Source organism: Anser cygnoides, chromosome 7, assembly GCF_040182565.1.
Source record: "Anser cygnoides isolate HZ-2024a breed goose chromosome 7, Taihu_goose_T2T_genome, whole genome shotgun sequence".
NCBI lineage: Eukaryota > Metazoa > Chordata > Aves > Anseriformes > Anatidae > Anser > Anser cygnoides.
In genome coordinates, this window is record NC_089879.1 from 30621840 (window position 1) to 30640285 (window position 18446).

The following is an 18446-nucleotide window of genomic DNA, read 5'->3' on the forward strand; positions in this document are numbered from 1 at the left end:
TATGGATCTGTAGGTTTTCATCTTACTCCACTGCCAGTATCTCATAAAAGGTTTACCTAACTAATAAACTGTTGTATTTTTGCTTGATATGAATTAGCAGCTTGATAATTTTCAAGTGACTCAACTTACTTGCTAGCTACCAAGTTCTACCTTAACAAAGGTGACCTAGCAGCGACTACTAATACAGAACACTCTTTTGCTATTTAAGTTACCTAAACTCCTACTCTCTGTAAATTACCTGTTACATACAGGATTACTCATGAACGTTCTTCAGACAGTGTTAAGTCTCGATCTAGCAACATAAGGGTAAGATTATGAGAAGCTTTCCACATTAAGAGCTTCTCAAAGCCTTTAAAATGAGATGGTTACAAGTACTAGCTGAAGGCTATTAAAAAAACAGTAAGGCACACCATTTTAAATAAACGACACAGATCCCCAACTGCATTACAACAAGGTTGCACAACTATTAAAACAATCAAAAAAGGGGACTGCTTTTTAATACCAAACAGTAGTTAAAATTAACTGACGTTGCATCACCACCATTTTAACAACCAAAGAAACAAGCACTGAGGCAGGGAGCCTCATCTGGAGCAAAGTTAGCAGATCAAACCATAGTTCTCAGCTAGCTGTGTTCAGTCTCAGTTTTCACCTTATTCTGGGATAAGGATTAAGATCCAGCGATGGCACATGCTATCAGGGGGCCCTGAGACCTTGGCTCATGCACTGCCCATTCAATATCATGACAAGGACTCGTAAATTGCACTTAAGTTAACAAGCACAACACGAACATCAGTACAGACTTAGCCTAGTCTCCTCTACTAGACATACACTGTTGTGTGTGGGTTAAAGTTGAGCTCACATTGCAGTCCCCCTCACACTGGGAATATTAATACTGTTCTACCTACCTGCCTGCCTTTTTTTTCCCCCCCTCCTTCCCTCTCTTCAACTATGGTAGAACTTGCTCCCTCAAGAATCTGTAAGCCCTTTGAACAAGTCTGGTTGAACCTGGCAGAGTTCAAGAGTCACCAGGAAGGGGAGAACCATTAGGGAAGGGAAGGATCTGGAAGCAGTGCAAGTACATGAGCTATATGTTAGGAGACCACACACCAAAAAACAACCTCTTTATTGTTACTCTGTTTTTCTCCCCCAAGTTCCCTCTTCCCCCATCACAAATCAAGCAAACTAAATCTCTGCAGGTCTGAAAGACAGCCCGGTATCATCAAACTTCACTCACTACTCAATGCAACAAGGAAGCCTTTGAAGTAGCTACATTCATAGTGGCTGACTACACCACTCTCTCTAATTGCTCAATGCTCTCAGTGACATTTTCAGGGACCATTTTTATTTATTTTGGTTAAGTCCACGCACAAGCATAACATCTGCTTAAACTATCAAAGTTACTTTTACACTTCCTGTCCAAAATAAACACCATTGCCAGTCTTGGTTTCCTTACAGTTATTAAATAAGATGTTACGCAAAGATTCGCTATCAGTTGTATTTGATTTCTGAAGCAGGGAGTTATGAAATGGGTTTATATCTTCATATGACTGGGTGTAAACCGTCCATAAGAACACATTCTGAAACAACAGCGTTGTCAGGCCAAGAACCACCTTGTCCTTCACTTGCTGGCTGATTTGCAGCCAGTGCCAGATACTTCAGTAAAGCATGCGAGGCAAGCATTCGTTCCTTCAGTGAGCTGTCGAGGTAACCTCCCTCTTGGCATCCAGACCACCACCACTGACGGCCTCATCCACCGAGACTCATCAGCTCCCTTTCAGAGCCGTATATACTTATGGCATACGTGGCACTGTCTAACGGAGTTCTGGAATTTACACAGGCAAATTACAAAAAGGTTTTCTGTTTTAAGTATTCTATGTTGTTATTTTCCACACTAACAGAACAACGAAGCACCAATAAAACTGCTGAGGTCTGTTCCTCCCAGCCTTTTATGCGACACAAATTTTCTCCCCACAGCTCATATATTTTATTTTCCTACCTGAAAAATACTGCTCTAACAAGGCTCTTCTATGTGGAAGCTATTTCATTCTAAAATCTGCTCTGCTATGTTCTCACATCAACAATCAGGAAAACTCATTACTATTTCATTCCTTGTAAATATTGGGGGATGAATCTCTCCAATCTCTTAAGAAAAGCAAATTCAAACTTAGCAAAACATAAATTTTATTTCCAGACTGAAGGTGTTCCATACTTACAGATAAAAAATTGCAAAAAGAATATGAAAAACAGGAAAATTTCAGTAACAAAAATAAGAGTAAAATTGAAAGAACACTACATATCCCACCAATCCTTCTGTCAAACTAAAGTCCCATCAACATTACATGCTTTTTCTTGAGTAAGATTATTTCACAAATTACTAAGCTATGCGTATCTTGCACTATTCAGCATCTTTCTTGTCTATTGCAAAAAAGTCCACTCAAATTTCTGATCCCAGGAATAAGTTAACTGTATCTGAGAATTCAAAGTTACATAACTTCTTCTCATTAAAGTTGATTATGATAATCCAGAGCAAGTCAGTAGGTGTCAGCTTCATCAAGGTTCATCTAATGTGATCTTCTGCCCAATTTTAGAAGCTACGGTTTAATCAGCCCATTATATGAAAACTTCTAATGAGATATGACATGTGATCTTGTCTAAGAATGACTTGAACAAAATTATAGAAGCATTCAGCACCATGGGGTCTGTGAATTCCCTTTCTAAGCTATAAAGATCTCTTACAAACTGTTTGGGTCTGAAAAGAGCTCCTAAAAGTTTAACAGAATTCTGTTTGATAGATCTGAAGCTCTTTACACACACATTGATAAAAATGTGCTAATTAAAAAAAAAAATACAGACCTCTAGGCAGCTAAAGTTCAGAAGACTACTTTTTCCATACAAATCACTGAACAGGCAGATCATAAGCTGTACCTGCACAGAAGTACCCATGTACCTGCATTAAATTAGAGCCAATTACTCAAAAATCAGGCATTCTACCACTACCAACCCATCACTATGTAACATGTCTTAAAAAAGACAGAAGCACTGAGGTCAGAACGAATTTTAAAAAGGAAGGTTATTATTCCATTCTACACAAGGTAGACTAAAATACCACGTGGAACCTAAAGCACTGTATCTGAATTTGCAGCCATAAGGATTTGTGTACCAAGGATCTCAGGCCAAAATGCAAAATACAGAATGTTTTTTGGCACTTTTAGTTAAAAGTATTTAGTAAAAATATCCTCTACATGAAGAATGAGTTGTGCTACAGTTTGATTAGAACATTTAACCAACCCCAGAAAGCACCAAGTCTAAATGTAGAATAGCAAAAAAACAAATAAAACTAAGTGGACAGTTGAGTAAACGTACCTGCAGGTACAAGTTTAGCACTGCTGCCTTTGCTTTCTCCATCTTCCGCATTTTTGCTTGTGCTCTTTTCTTTTAAGAGAGGAACAGTATTGTCAAAAGGTATCTGCTTGCTGGATGCAATGTTTTCTCCGCTGTCTGGCTGATTAATTCTGTTGTTAGCTTCAAGGAGAGAAGCAAAGTCCTCAGACTGAGCAGCTTCACTGGGGTCCAGCTGAGAGGAGCTTTTAGCCTGTGACAAATTCTTTGAAGACACAGGAAGAGATTCTTCATCACTGTCAAATCCAAACGGATCCTCTGTTACCTCATCTTCAACTTTGGGTTTTTTAGGAACTTCGGAAATATCTGGTTTGACACTGGGCCTCTTCTGTCCTAATTTGGCCATGAAGGTGGTTTCTCCCCATTTTGTGCTAAGGGTGGTCCGTTTGTTGGAAAACACTTCGTCAAACTTTGAACTGCCGTTTCCCCCTTTCCGGCTGTAGGTCTTTCCAAATCGGGATGTCATTTTGGCTCCTGTTTCATATTCTCTGTTGGAAAAGAAAGAGAGAAACAAATTCACAAACTTTTTAGTACAAATGATTGCACCTCTGCCATTTATTGGGCCTACAAGCATAGGCGAAAGTTACGTTCTGCATAAGCTCTAGACAGACAAATCACCTGCTCCTTTCTAAGGACTAACTCATCTACCTGTGAACATCACTACATCTGAGGTTTCTGCAATGAGCAGCTCATCTACCAACACAACGCAAAGTTTAGTTCCTTGCACACTTATAAAACAAGACATAGCACAACAAGGCCTTATGAAAAATATGCTACAAATATATTACTTTTGGTATTGCTTTGTTCTACGTTTGGATTTTGAAGTATAGAAGGTACTCCTCTCACAAAGCATCAGCAGAAAACTAAACAGTATTTTCACCACATCCGAAGGTGCAGCTCTCTGCTAGAGTCCAATACTACTGTATGGTTTTAGATTCTCTGTAGAAAAATATAAGGATTTTCAAAGTATTTCAGTTGCTACAGACACTTTAAACACTAATTCATCACAAATAATGATGACAACTCCACATTCTTCTCTGCACACACTCGGACCTACTTAGCAAGCACGTTTATCTGCACAGTCACGGTAAAGACTGGTACACAGCAAGCCTCCACGAGCACGTGATTCGATCAAGGGACAGGGACAAGGAGACAGTCCCTTGCTAGGAACATGGAGGACACGTTACGCAGACGAGCACAAACCCTGACTGTCCACTGGCTGTTACAACTGCAGCCTGATTCACAGCTTGCTCTGCCAGAAGAATCAAGTTTAAATATAAACAAATTAAACCGGAACACTGCTTAAAATTAAAATTAAACTGCTCCTTGCACGCGTTCTATTCCTACTTTTGTTCGATTTAAGAAGGATGACAGACCAGTTTGTTGGTTTCCCCCCAAAAAAAACAAGTAGTCCAACTATAGAACAAATGACAACATAAAAACAAGTGTAACTCTTTAAGACACCAGCATGTGCCTCCTTTTTTATTTTGGCCCAAACATCAATAGGAAATTGTAATTCTTTATAGTTGGCCTTAATCTAATCAAGTCCATCTTTCTGTCTTAAGCTGCTCTCCATAGGGGAGAAAAGCCTGCTAAGGGATGGAAGGGGAGCATTTCAGAGAAATCCAACTTTTTAAGTGTCAACTGCCCTCATTTACAGGAAAGTATATCAAAAATAGGGCTTACAGCCATCACTATTACAGTTACCATAGGAACTATTTGTCAGACAATACTCTTTATTATTATTCCACTTAATAAATGATATATCGTCTTTCTGCACGTTTTTATCTCGACACACACAGTTTATCAACCTGAAGCACTAGCATAGCTTCTGCCAAAAGAGCCAGACGTTTCCAGAAATGTCGTTCCACCACTTAGTTCTAGCAAGACAGTCCCACTCACAGTAGCCTCCCTTTATCAGGCCAGGCTAACTTTCACTCACTATATGCACTAAGCAATTCCTAGGCCCAGCTTTAAGCCCTGGTGAATTCAGAGTATCAAATTTGAGCTTTGGAAGTTTACCAGCCAGGCGGTGTTGTGATGCCAAAGGTAAGGGAACAACCGTTTGGGGAAACACTCTTCTCCCCAGCAGTTTAGCAGATGGGCGGTAAAGGCACGTGCTTACCTACCGACCAGAATTCTGCTGCTCCCTAGACTGTTTCTGATCACTGCTGAAAATTAAACAGACCACCAGTGCTGCTGGTGGCTGTTACTCTTCAACCCCATCTCCGACCCCTTTTCTCACAGTGCCGTGAGCCTCCTGCGTGCTGCTCCAAGCACGACACTGCCAAACCAGTACTTTTTGCTCCCCTGTAGGTAGCTCATCTCCTATCTTCCATCCAAGAGCAAAACCAAGATCTCCCCCCAAACCAGAGTAACTAGCTCTACTTTAGGCCATTTGAAAATGCTTACAACTGCAACACCAGAACACTTTATACAGGAAAGGCCAGTTTTTACAATGACTGAAACTAAATTGAAATATTTATTAACATCTGAATTTCTATGTAACTCTCGTGAGAAAAAGACTCGCAACAAGCGAATTTTCCTCTCCTAAAGCCTGACTCAATTATTTCCAACACTACATTTTTAGCTCCTGCAAAAATAATGACATATTTGAAGAGACTTGGTTTGCAGCTTTAAAGAGAAGGTTTTTGTAGTCAAGAAGACTTCATTTTCAGAAAGCAGAGTTCCAAAATATAGATCAACCTATTTATAGGATTAAAAATCAAGATTGTTTCGTAAGAAGTTCTGAATCAAGCGATCAATGCTCTGATGTATATTCTATAGGATGTGAACAGGATGAAAGCTAAGTATTGAGGGAAGATAAGTACTACACGGTATGAACGCACAGCTCAGCCTAAGATTAAAGAGAAGGAAGTACAGATGCGCTTCCTGACCTCTGAACACGCACGGGGCTGGATTTTTACTCTTTACTTACAGTTCTGCCCCGCTTTTTGCTTAGAGTGAAGCAAAAACCCCGGCCAGCCTCCCCCTGCCCCCGCTGCCTGCCCCCTCTCCCCTCGCAACACGCTGCGCTCCCCGGAGCGGCACAGGAAGCCCAGAGCGAGGCCGGGAAATGAACCTCCCGCCTGGCGGGGGGGCTCGGCGGGCCCGGGCCGGCGGGGCAGGCAGCGCCTGGGGCGGCCCCGCTCGTGGCTGCCGGCCCCCGCTGCCTTACATAAGCGAGGGACGGAGCGCGGCCGGCAGCGGGGCGCTGCCGAGGCCCCGCGGTGACAGTTCCTCCTCTGCCTCCCTCCCCCGCGGGCGGAACCGGGTCAGGCCGTGCCCGCCCGCCGCCGCCTGATGTCATTTCCCTTCCGGCCGCCCCCTCCCCCCGGACGGGGCGCGGGGCAGCCCCGCACCGCACCGCACGGCCCCGGCCCGGCCCCCCCCCGCGGCCTGCAGCGGCCGGGCCCCGCCACGTCCCCCCCCCCCCCCGGCTCCAGCTCCGCCGCCGGTGCCCGGTCCCGGACCCACCTGGGCGAGGGCGGTGGCGGCGGGGCCGGGCCCGCTCCCGGCGCGCTGCGGGCTGGGGCTGGGGCCGGGGCTGTGGGCGCCGCTCGCTGCCGCCGCCTGGCCGAGGCGCTGCCCGCCGGGGCTCCCCCGCCGGTGGCGCTGCCGCGCGGGCCGTTAGAGCCGTTAGAGCCGTCAGGGCCCCCGGCGCCGCCTCCTCCGGCGCCGCTTCCTCCGCGCCGGGCTTAGCGCCGCGCGGGGGCCGGGGCCCGGGACCATCGCGCCGCCATTTGCCCCGCTCCTTCCGTCACTGCGCGGCCCACGCCCGGCCGCCGCCCGCAGCCAATCGCACCCCGCCTTGCTCAACGCAGCGCGACGCCGCCGCGCCTGCGCCCCGCGCCGCCTCGCCGGCACCGCCCCCTCCGCGCCGCGCGGTGCCTGCTGGGTGCTGTAGTTCGCGGGGCCCGAGGCCTGGGGGCGGCCTAGGCCCGGCCCGCCCGGAGCCCCCCCACGGGAGGCGGCCTGGCCGGGAGGGAGCGGCCCCGCTCGGCTCCGTGCCCGCGGGGCTGGGGCCCGGCCTGCAGCGTGCTGCCGCTGCCACCCAAGTCAACACCTCCACCCACGTACAGGGTGTTCATGCGCACCTTGGAGACTCAGAGGGGCTCGCATATAGCGAAATAACAACGCAAAAGTGGAAAATAATTTTAAAAATCCCAGCCTTGGAACCTGAAGTGGTTTCACAACCCGTCTGGTCACACTAGCCCGCTGCGAAACAGTTTTAAAATACATGTGCCAAACGCTATTTATTTATGTTAAGCAGTAACAAAAATAAGAGGCCTATTTCATTGCACACACGAGGTTAGGGTTGTCTCACTACTTCTGGTTGAGAAACATGTTTTTTTTCTTAATCTTTACTTCATCCAATGCAAGTTAGTGGCTTTCAATAAAGGGATGTAAGATTAATGTTTTGTTTAATGATCCCTCAAGTAAACCAATTGCTTGCCTTTACCTGCCACCTATTGATACATCACAAGCTCGTAGGTACAACTTCTGAAGAACACACTCTGAACGTGCTCTGTAAAAAACACCGTACAGTTGGTGCTCAAGAAAGTGAAGATAAAATAAACTGGGCCTTGTGAGAAATACAAGGCGATCGGAAATATCATAGAAGTGCCTATTATGTTTCAAAGAAGGTTTACGGGTTTATTTATACCTTAAACAGCTGACTTAGTTATGGAAGAGCTATGGAAAACCGGTTACAAATTTTAAAGTACATAATTTGAATATAAAAGGGGATAAGTGTTTTTCTTCCTGTGAGTATTCTTGTATCAGAGTTACTAATTAGCTTGTTTAAACTTCAAGAGTAAAACAGCATGCAAAACTCAAACTGGTTTAGCTATCCATTGCATGAGTTTAAAAGTCTTATTTGATGACTGATCTGTTAGACAAAGAAGGAAGAACAGCACTGTGAGAGCTCAAAATACCTCAAGGCTCTCTGGAGTTCTTTACAACATTTAAAGAATTATCCCGAGACAGAAGTGAAGAATATGGAATTGAAACCAAGAAACTATTTGGAAATAGTTTCTAAATCTATTTGGATATAAAGTTATGTTAAAAATTGAAATGAAATTAAATAAGTTTCTGACTTAAAGCCTGAGCTACTTATATCATTTAAACAGTAATTTAGAGAATTTTGTGGTATAGTGATTATAACTGGGTATAATTTGAAAGCTCTCATATAACCCTAGAAAACATGGGTTATCTTTGTATTTCCAACAGTATTTTTAGTCTTCATAAAATCTCCATACAGAGTAATCTAACACATTGCAGATTCGTGGTCATGGTGGCATTCCACATGACTAGCAGATGATACTAACCTAATTTATGTGCTGACTGTCCTATCTTAGGTATCAGCAGAAGCCTGTAAGTCCAGTAAAACCTTTTACCTAAATGATCACGGGAACCAAACATTGTTATGATAAAAAGCAGCTGAAATGAGGGACAATTTTTCCACACCTACTTTACTTTAGATACGTTTGAAAATTTTACTCCCAGTAACTCAGTACTTTTGGCAATTAACATGTTAAACCTTGCTATTTCCATTTTATCTGGCTTACCTCAAATATGCAGGCAACAAGACAGAGCAAATAAAAGCCAAACCCCATCTACTTTTGGCAGTAGGTAAGTTTAGTTCTCATAAAGGGTGGAATTCAACGGGCATCTTATTCCTTGTGTGGAATTCTATTATTGATAGTTGCCATCTCCCTTCATCCAAAAAAAAAAAAAAAACCTACCACAAACTTCACAAGAAACAAACCACACAAAACACTTCAGTTTGGCATTTGCCTCCATGAAGAAAGCAGTGGGTGGTAAGCAGCCATCTTACATCTCCAGCTTTTCCATCTTAAAAACTTACTCTGGAAAGCCAGTGTATGTCATACAGCTTTACTATTGCATTCCGTAACTCCCCCCTCAAAAGAAACTAACATTTTTACTACGTATAATAAAGTTAGAAAGCACTGAAGGATGCAGCACAAAGGCATCAAAGCTGGAGATGAGAGAGAGAAGTGAAACAGGAGGAGGAGGAATGTATAAGAAGGACAGACAGTTATTTGGATACATCTCATCTTAATACACCCTACGGCCCTCCCAGTTCTCTTTTTGAGGTTCTGTGCTGAGATCTCAGGGCAGGGGATGGGAAATTACAAGTCAGATTTTTCAAAATAAGCTGTAGCCTAGTACAGAGCCTTTCACAGAATTCAATCTTAGGGCAGACATTAAAACATTTTAAACTGTTTCAGATTAGATTTTCTTCCAAAAGAAAATAGAGGCAACACTGCAGGTAAATGGAAGGTTTCCCATGCAGCAGATATGCAGAAGATGAAGACCGCGGTGTCCTTCCAGAAACTGCCAGGAAGGCTTCGCAGCGTTGCCTTATAGTCAAAGTGAGCATCTGACAGCTTAACATGAGGCTACAAGCAGATTTTAGGAGGAGCATAGCAGTAGGTACCCTTTATATCAAGTATACAAATTAACAGCGTAATGCATCCTTGCTTCGCTCCTTTTCCCACCAAGGGAAAATAAATTCAGTAACCCACTGCCCCGCTTCCCTCCTAAGCATTACCCAACAAGCAACTCACAAGCAGGCTCTCCCCATTTTCCTAATGCCCAGAACTTTTCCCCCAGAACTACGAAACACAGTGGCACCTGAGTCCACTCAGCACCTCCTCCTTCTCCTCTTCCCCCTTCTTCTGTGTCTCACCTAGTCACTGTTTGCCTCCCATGTTCTCACCAGCTTCCTACAGTACTTCCTTCCTCACCTCTTCTGCAGGTGGGAAGGAATGGGGAAGAAGAGGATGTCCTGCTGTTCCTGCTGCACTCACAGCTGCTGCAGTGCTTTCATGTCTCAATTAGTACCACTTAAAATGTTAAACATTTCAATGTGTTTTGCTTTTTCTTTGTGAAATGTCTGTCTCCTCCTGTTCCTGTCCTTCAAGTGTCACCCTGCACACCTGGGTGAGAGCACTCAGGGCTTTGCCATTTCACTTCACTGGGGCTAGAATTTCCCCCTTCCTATTTGCATAGCAAAGAAGGGAGGGTAGAGACACATTAAGTAACTAATTACCATGCTTTAGTCAACCTCTCTGAAGCAGCTCTGAAAATAGTTATTTATACATTAGTATCACTGCTAATGTGTGCTGGAGGAAGTTCAGCAAAACCACCAGTGGCAGCATGGGAGTGGGTGAAAACAGCTGTGCTGAGAGCTGCAGCGCTCAGATCAGACAGAGCGCGCAGGGGTGGGAGGGAAGGAGGGGAGACCTGCAGCCCCCCGTGCATCTGAGTGTGATTTCTGTCAAGAACAGCTTTTCTTAGTACGGCATTCCCGATGGGCAGCACGTTACTTCTCTGACACTGATCCCTGAGAAGGCTGAAAGGCATTCAAGTAGGGGATCTTGATACAGTCTGGGATCATGTTTTTCTGTATTTATCTTGGGGCTTTCTCATCATACAAGATGGCCAAGACAAGGCATTAAGTTTCATAACTGAAAGGTTAAAAGAAGTACCACTGAGCAGAACACAGGAATGCTTTATGGGAGTGCAGCAAGGAGCTAGTTTTGGGGGGATAAAAGGAGTTCTCTGGATCCTGGCACTAATGAATCAGACCCAGGCAGCTAGCAGAAAAAAAAAAAAAAAATGTTGTGCTACTCCACCTTCTCTCCAGCCTGCACACCCATCTGTTGCAATCATATGAGAGGCGGCATCATCTCTACAACATAAAAGCCTCTGGAAATACTAGTTTTACTCGATGAACCAACAGTAGTCATTCACCTACGGCTAAATTCTCAGTGTTTGTTCTGAGCAATTTTTTTCCCTAGGTGATCAGCCTGCAAGTCTACTGGAAAAACCCGTGGTGAAATACTAGTGGGAAAAGCACAAAGTAGCTTTCACCTTGTTATAATAGCCAAGGTCAACTTTATTCTGCTGTTCAGTTTATCTCAGCAAGCTCTGCTGAGAGAGTAACTGCCTGTGCCTTTTTCCATGAAGACTTCGCAACATGCCAGCATGTTCCAGGTTAAAAAAAAAAAAAAAAGGCACACTCATTTAAAGTTAGGCTGCATTGTCACTGCAAAAGAGGCAAGGAAAGCTTAGGTTCTTTGGTCCGATAAAGTTTGCATTGCTCTGTTACAAAACTAAGTGGGGCTGACCCTCAAATGCCTGAGATCTTTTGCAACCTTACAAGAGGAGCAGATAAAATTCCTCCCTGAAGTTTTCTAAGAATTCTTCTTTTAAGAACTTGTTTCTCATTGTTGTTGAATTTATCTGTCTTCATGCTGGCAGTCCTTAATGAAACCTATCAAAATGTACCGACATAGCACTTAATGGGGAGAGAAAGACACGACAATGCAAAAAGCAATTGCTGTTTTAAATCTCTTTCTTATAAAGAGCTTGATGGAACTGACTGCCCTGTTCTATTTCTAGGGTAGCAGCCATTACTGTTGCTTATTTCACTAATGTGCTTCCTTAACCTGCTTGTACATGACCACCACTTATACATTACATTCCTTTCTCCTCTGTTTTATTAGGTTTCTGTGTGGCTCTTTATACACAGATGGTATAATCACTCTGTTCCCTTTTGAGTTTATTCATAATATTTTAGTTTTCACCTTTGTATTTCTTACATACTTGTTTCTGTTCTTCAAAAAGAGTAGAACTCAGCCAGAAACCAAGCACTTCTATAGCAGTCACAAAACATTAAGCAATAGCAATGTCAGGTCAAACAACTAAGTTGCTGCACTGAGACCCCTATGTGTGGCCTTTGGAAGCTGTGGACAATGATACAAAGTACAAACAAACAACAACCGGAAAAGCAAATCCACAAACAATTGAAAGCTTGCAGGACTAAAGAGAACTGGATGAATGCATCCCTGAACCTCATGGCAGAGCTAATTATCTAGCAAATAAAACTGATAAAATAAAAATTAAAAAATAACTACGTGAAGATTTCCTCCTGAAGAAGGAGGAGGCAACAAAAATATCAGTTAGTGGCTACTGTTGTTTCCTGCCACAGTACAGCTCTGAACCAACTACTTTCCCCTTTATTCCAATTAGAGTGCAGTACCATAAAGAGCTGTAATGTCTTCTGCCTGTTGCACAAGAACTTTGTACACCCAGCACCACACATGGTGCCAGTTCTGCAATCCTTTCTGCATTTGACAAGGTTCACTACATACAACATTACCATGCTCTGTGAAATGGTCAAAGACCACGTGCAGAAGTGCCTGCTAATGAGTGATAAAGTATTTCAGAATTGTATTTAAATTTAGCAAAAGGCTAAAAAAGAACCTTTGTTTCAATTGGTTCTTTAGACATATCAAAACTCTTTACTGGATCTTGCCACATTTCAAGACAGCAGAACAGGCCCTGTGTGTTTACTGTCCAAAAGCACATTATTACCCTCATAATACTGGTCTGCAACAGCCTCCTTATACTACAGTTTTCCAGTGGATGTGTGATCTTGAGTTTGAGATGAATGTTTACTGTGTATCACGTCGTTCCTTGGTAAATATTTGAAAGACTGGAGAACCACATTTATGCAAGAGCTTAGGCTTAAGCTATGACTGCTGCAAATAACTCATAATGGCTCCCTGCTGGTTTTCATGAAGAACGCTTTTACCATACCTGTTTAATAACTGAGGGAAAACAAAACCTAACTCCCCTTTCTTTTCATCTTCTGATATGTTATCTCCAACAGCTAGAACATTTGGTAACCACACGTGTCTACTTGGTGCTTTTTTGTGCTTTACGGATAGCAAATACATGAGTACCTGAAAGCATATTTTAACCCAAATACCATTGCTGATCACCTACCTAGCAGAGGCATGGCAAAAAAGGACTAGAGCTCATTAAAACAAGAAATATCATTTCACAGTCTACTTCAGCTCACTCCTAAGCAACCTTGATCAGTGCTGTGCTCCATGTCTCCTAATGCAAGTTATAGGATGCAACATCCAAATCTTCAAAGAAATATCCCACTAATGAAGTACTAGTGCACAAAGCTATTGAGAGGTGATTACACAGATAACCTCTGAGGTTTCCTTTTATTTGTATTCTTTGGAAGTAATTTACCTTTAAGACTGGAGAAAAATAGACATCAGTAAGAGCATACTGCTTATTTCCAGAGGTAGGTACCTACAGACACCAGAAGTGGAGCTTCCACTAGATTTCCTCCCTAAATGCTTTATCTCAGACTTGCAGAAAGCTGCTCCATGGCTGACAGTGCAGATCTTTCCTGTCCCATTGAGTTCCCAGGCTTTGTAATTTTCAGTGTAGGTGCCAAAGAAATTGAAGATCCGAGTCTTCTGGCTTGATTTTCCATCATCTTCTTCCCCCCTGCCAATGGAATATTGAGTAAAGGCTGAGTAATCATACAGACATTGCTTACTGGCTTCACCTTTGCACTGAATAATCACTTTAGTCATTTTCAGTTTGGACCAAATTCAGACATGCTGCAGAGGAAAAAAATCAAAATTATTTCCCAAACCATTGAATTATCCATCAACACTTACCAGTAGCTGAAAGAGTGGAAAAAAACATATCTGAAAGGGCACTGATTGTATTTCTTCATTGTTATTGGATATAAGTCAACATGTACAAATACCAAACGTTTATGAAACGAAGGTCCGATCAAGTAGAAAAGATGTTTTTAAGTAATAATAGCTCTCTGCTGGACTCCAGTGACACCTACTGGTAAATAAAGAAGTTACCAAACATTTATTGAATGCTGAAGCATTACTTTATGCACCTGCCCTCAGGATCACTAAATATATTCATTTTGGCAGCTCAGGCTGAGAATCATGTCACAATTCAGAGTCAGAGTTGAAGGAAAAACTTGTGCTTATTTTTGAAAACAGGATTTTGATGCCATCTGATTGCAAACTTCTTGGAACTGCATTTTTATCACTAAGGATATTGTCAAATCATATCTTACTATTGACAGTAGTACAGTAGAATAGTCCAGTGGATTTTTGGCTTGGAGTACACTGACATGCCTCCAACTATTTCTTTAACCATTTCATTAACTACAGTCAGAAACTAAACTTAATACATCTTCACTTGCTCTCAATTGCATGTGTTTTTGCATGGATTCCAATAATTAAAATCGCATCACCATTAGCAAAGCCAGCTGAGATTGTGTTTTTGCTTCTAAGAAATCCCTCCTATTTGTAGTGCTGAGCTGGTTATAAAAGAATAAATACCAATAAATTCACTAAGAGATAGCTGGGAGTCATTTTTCTGGCTTCCGTTAAGTAGTTTGTGCATTCCTTTTCTGTTAGGTGATAGAAAACTGACCTTTCTCACCCTGTTAATGAGATTTCATGATGAGTCCTAGAAAGCTCCTGGAACACTATTTCAATAGCAAGACAACAGAAAGATTAGCCTACCTTTCCCATCTCCAGAATCACAATTCAAAGAAGCTATTTCCAGTAGCCTTTCAGCAAAGACTGCAATGAGTAGCTCTTTTTATAGTAGAAATACAGCTGTCACATTTCTACATACCCTTCTGATCAGGTAATGCAACCAAGCTAACTAATTTCCATTTCAGATATTTGAGATATTTTGTTTAGGAAAAGAGAATCCTCCGTGCGTCTTTCAGGTTATTCCCTACAACTCCAAAGCCTGATGCAAGTCTTTATATGTTTCTTACAGCTCTGCTTCAGAGAATGGATGCATTATGCATGATGTACATCCAGAGACACAGCAGCTACCAGCAGGAGCACACAGGATCAGCACAATAAGCAGAAGCAGTACTTTTAGTCTCTCCAGCTACAATGTAGGCCCCACTATGAGAGCTAACTCAGTGTATTGTCATGTATATTTAAGAAACTTTGTGACTGAGGGTTTTGTTCTGAGGTTGAAGGGGAAATAGCATATGCAAGGTTTTTAACCAGTCTTGTCAACCAATTGGCAATAAACATCACATTGATAAGGGTCAATTCCATCCATAAGTCAATTGAAAACTTTGTCCTTACTGCCTCTGGCAGGCTTAGAGTTGCCTCAGTTTCACCTTTTCTAACATTAAGGTACTCTTATCACTGAACTAAACCAAACATCCCAAATAAACATGCTACAAGTCATTCAAGGAACTGAAGCTTCCAGTCCAAAAGTCTAATTTGGTAAAGTCTCCCAGTGTCTGGTACTCAAAAGATCTGTGCACTCTCCCAAGAGACCAAAAATAATGTGTGGAGGGCTGAAGACGCATGGCAATGAGCAGCCACTACCCAGCAGCACAAATCAACATGGCTCCCAAAGACACCAGCATGGGCATCCCAGATCAAGGAATGCACAGATCTTTTGAGTACCATAATTTAAGTTCAAAAATTACTCCTGACCTAAAGAAAACAGATCAGGCAAGTTTGCAGAGGCAGGAATATTTTTCTGTTACTGGAGAGGGCAGAGGCAGGTGTGAGGCAGTTCAGTTCTAAGGTAGAATACTGGTACATTAAATGCTGATCCCAGTACTCAAAAAAAAATTCTAAGCTAGACTATAAAAAGAATGGCTTCTAAAGGAAATGTGGATACCTTTATATGTCAGGCTATTAATATTTTAAGTGATAATTTAATACTGATTTTACAAACATGTCAGTAGTGTGTATATATAATTAGAATGAAAAGGTATTGGAGAAATAGCAATATGTTGCAGCTTGAATCTAGTGAAGGAAATGTTAATTCTTTGTTCTAAAACTTGCATACATGGATGCATCAGACTCCAGAGCAGAACTATGCATGAGGTCATGGAAACTGGACGCTCAAATGTTATTCCCTGGCACTCTGTTCAGACCCAGGGTTAACTGTAACTTTGCTGAAGTGCACAGTGTCAGACAAACTCATGGGAAGCTGTCATGGTGACAAACAAATGCACACAGAAAGAGAGGCATATAGGAAGAATGAGCCCATAAAAATTAAGGAGACTTTGTATTCACACCTTGACTAATCAGATTCACATAACAGAATATAATTATTATACCAGGATTTAAGCTTCTTGTAAATTAGATGTTAATCTCCCCACATGTGGAGCAAAAATATTTAATTTAAGTTGAGGATAATCCATTCATTCCTTTGTGAACAATAAGTGGGAAGCTTTTCCTGGCAAGTGAGGAAAGCCTAAGTCACCTGTTTCTAAGTTTCCATTTAAACCAAATAGTTTAAATTTCTCATTATTAAAAAAAAAAAAAAAAAGACAAGCCAAAAGCTATCTTTTATGTGAACAGATGCTGTGCTGTCTTCTTGAAGCTGCAGGCTTAGAGGCAGATTTGTCATGCAGCTGCAGAATGAAGTCAACAAGCCTACTCTGTTCCAGGGCTGCTATTCAGCCCCTTTTGGGCAGCAGTGAAAGAAAATCACATCAATTTCATGGTGGTTTTGCAGCTCTACAAAGATATGAGCAGCATCAGATACAGAAAAATCATGCCTAGATTGCAGGGGAGGATGATAAAGCTTGTTGGGAAAACAAGGTACGGAAGACCAATTCAGTGTTTACACATCATTTAGTTTCACACACCTTTGACTTTTGGGTACTTAGGGTGTCATGGCATTGTTTCTGTAACAACCTCTACCCTGGCTGAGTTACAGACAGAGCTCCAAGTGCAATTAATTGCAGCATGTGTAGGGCTCCTATATCCCTTCTGGAGCATAGATTTTACAGACATCAGCCTCTGTCCCCATCACCAGCACTTCCCCTACGGCCCACGCAGGTCTCAGCACTGTGTTATGCATCTGACATCACTCCTAATTAAAACAGCTGAACTGCAATGTAGTTGTTTTACAATAGCATCTACCTATGGATTTAACTGTAATATCACAAGAAATTCCAACTGCAGATACAGGGGAGGAAAAAAAAAAACTCCTCGGGAAGGCCAAGGTACAAGTTACCCACAGAGGCTGTGCAGTTTCCATTCCTGAAGGTTTTCAAGACCCAACTGGATAAAACCCTGAGCAACCTGACCTGACCTTACACCTGACCCTAGTTTGAGCAGGAGGTTTGATGAGGGACGTCCTGAGGTCCCTTCTCACCAGGATTACTGTGATAAACTACATATACAGGTAAGTGCCAAGGGACCCATACACTTTTTGAAGATGGCATCATATATATACACTAATAGCTCCCCTAGAATATATTAACTTCATCTGTCTATATTATTAGCACCTAAATTAGAGCCCACAGGATACCACATTTTCTGTAAAACCAACACTGTAGGTTAGGGCAGCTGCAGTACATGAATAGAAATAACAGGTCTCAGCACACAGCTGGTTATTCAGATCAATAGAAAAAGTGTGTTATGGGATATGTTTTTGCAGCATTCCCAGGGAGAGGAAATAAAGAACTGGTAACAATTTGGAGGTACATGGATTGCCTTTGTGCTGTTAATAGCAAACCCTATTCTTTGTTTTTAATGGTCTTGGAAACTAAGCTTGGTAAAAAGCAGCTCATTTAACAGATATCAGGATGATCATAATCAGGGCTAACCATGCTGAGATATGAATATACGGCATTTGATAAAAGCAGAAGTACAACACGGCTAGAAAAGCAGGCTGGTGTGATGGAGCTTGTCACAATCCATTGACTGTGCTCTGCCACATTCTTGTTTTAAAGGATACTCAGCCAAGTACAATCATGCTATATTAAACTTATGTCCTGTTTATTTGTACTAATTGCTCATCTTCCATGCTCAATTCCAAAATCTACTTTTTTTTTTTAAATGACGCAAGTTAGCATTGAGCTTTCCTGCTAGTAGTTTTGATTGAGCTGTAGTACCTTCAATTTGATAATTTGGACATAAAAGAACAAGACTTGGAAATTCAACTGAATGAACTGCCTATCTGTGAGCCGGTTCAAGAATTAGCCTCTTATCTCCTTCAGGCCATACTTGCTGTCTTTCCTCGATTCCAAATGAAGTTTACAAACACAGCAAAGCTTTTTTCCCCTCTCCAAAGTACCAACTCTACTGATTAAGCTGAGGGCTACACCTGTACTTCAGGCAGGATGTCTCTGGTCTGAGTCAGCATACCGAAGCTAGCTCTTCAGGGACAGAGGA

At 42.3% G+C, this 18446-nt stretch overlaps 1 protein-coding gene across 5 annotated transcripts in view; it reads right to left on the reverse strand.

Annotated features, from left to right (window-relative positions):
• WAPL (WAPL cohesin release factor) overlaps positions 1 to 18446 on the reverse strand; it is a 146429-nt gene that overhangs the window by 63895 nt on the left and 64088 nt on the right. For 2 of the 5 annotated variants that reach the window (XM_013174372.3, XM_048074847.2), the window contains exon 1: positions 3364 to 3887. In XM_013174372.3, the coding sequence (XP_013029826.1) occupies positions 3364 to 3865 (502 nt within the window). In that variant the 5' untranslated portion in view covers positions 3866 to 3887. Of the gene's footprint in view, positions 1 to 3363; positions 3888 to 6577; positions 6601 to 6876; positions 7183 to 13546; positions 13744 to 18446 lie in introns of those variants that run through there. The other 3 variants (XM_048074844.2, XM_067000671.1, XM_048074845.2) reach the window with 3 other exon arrangements.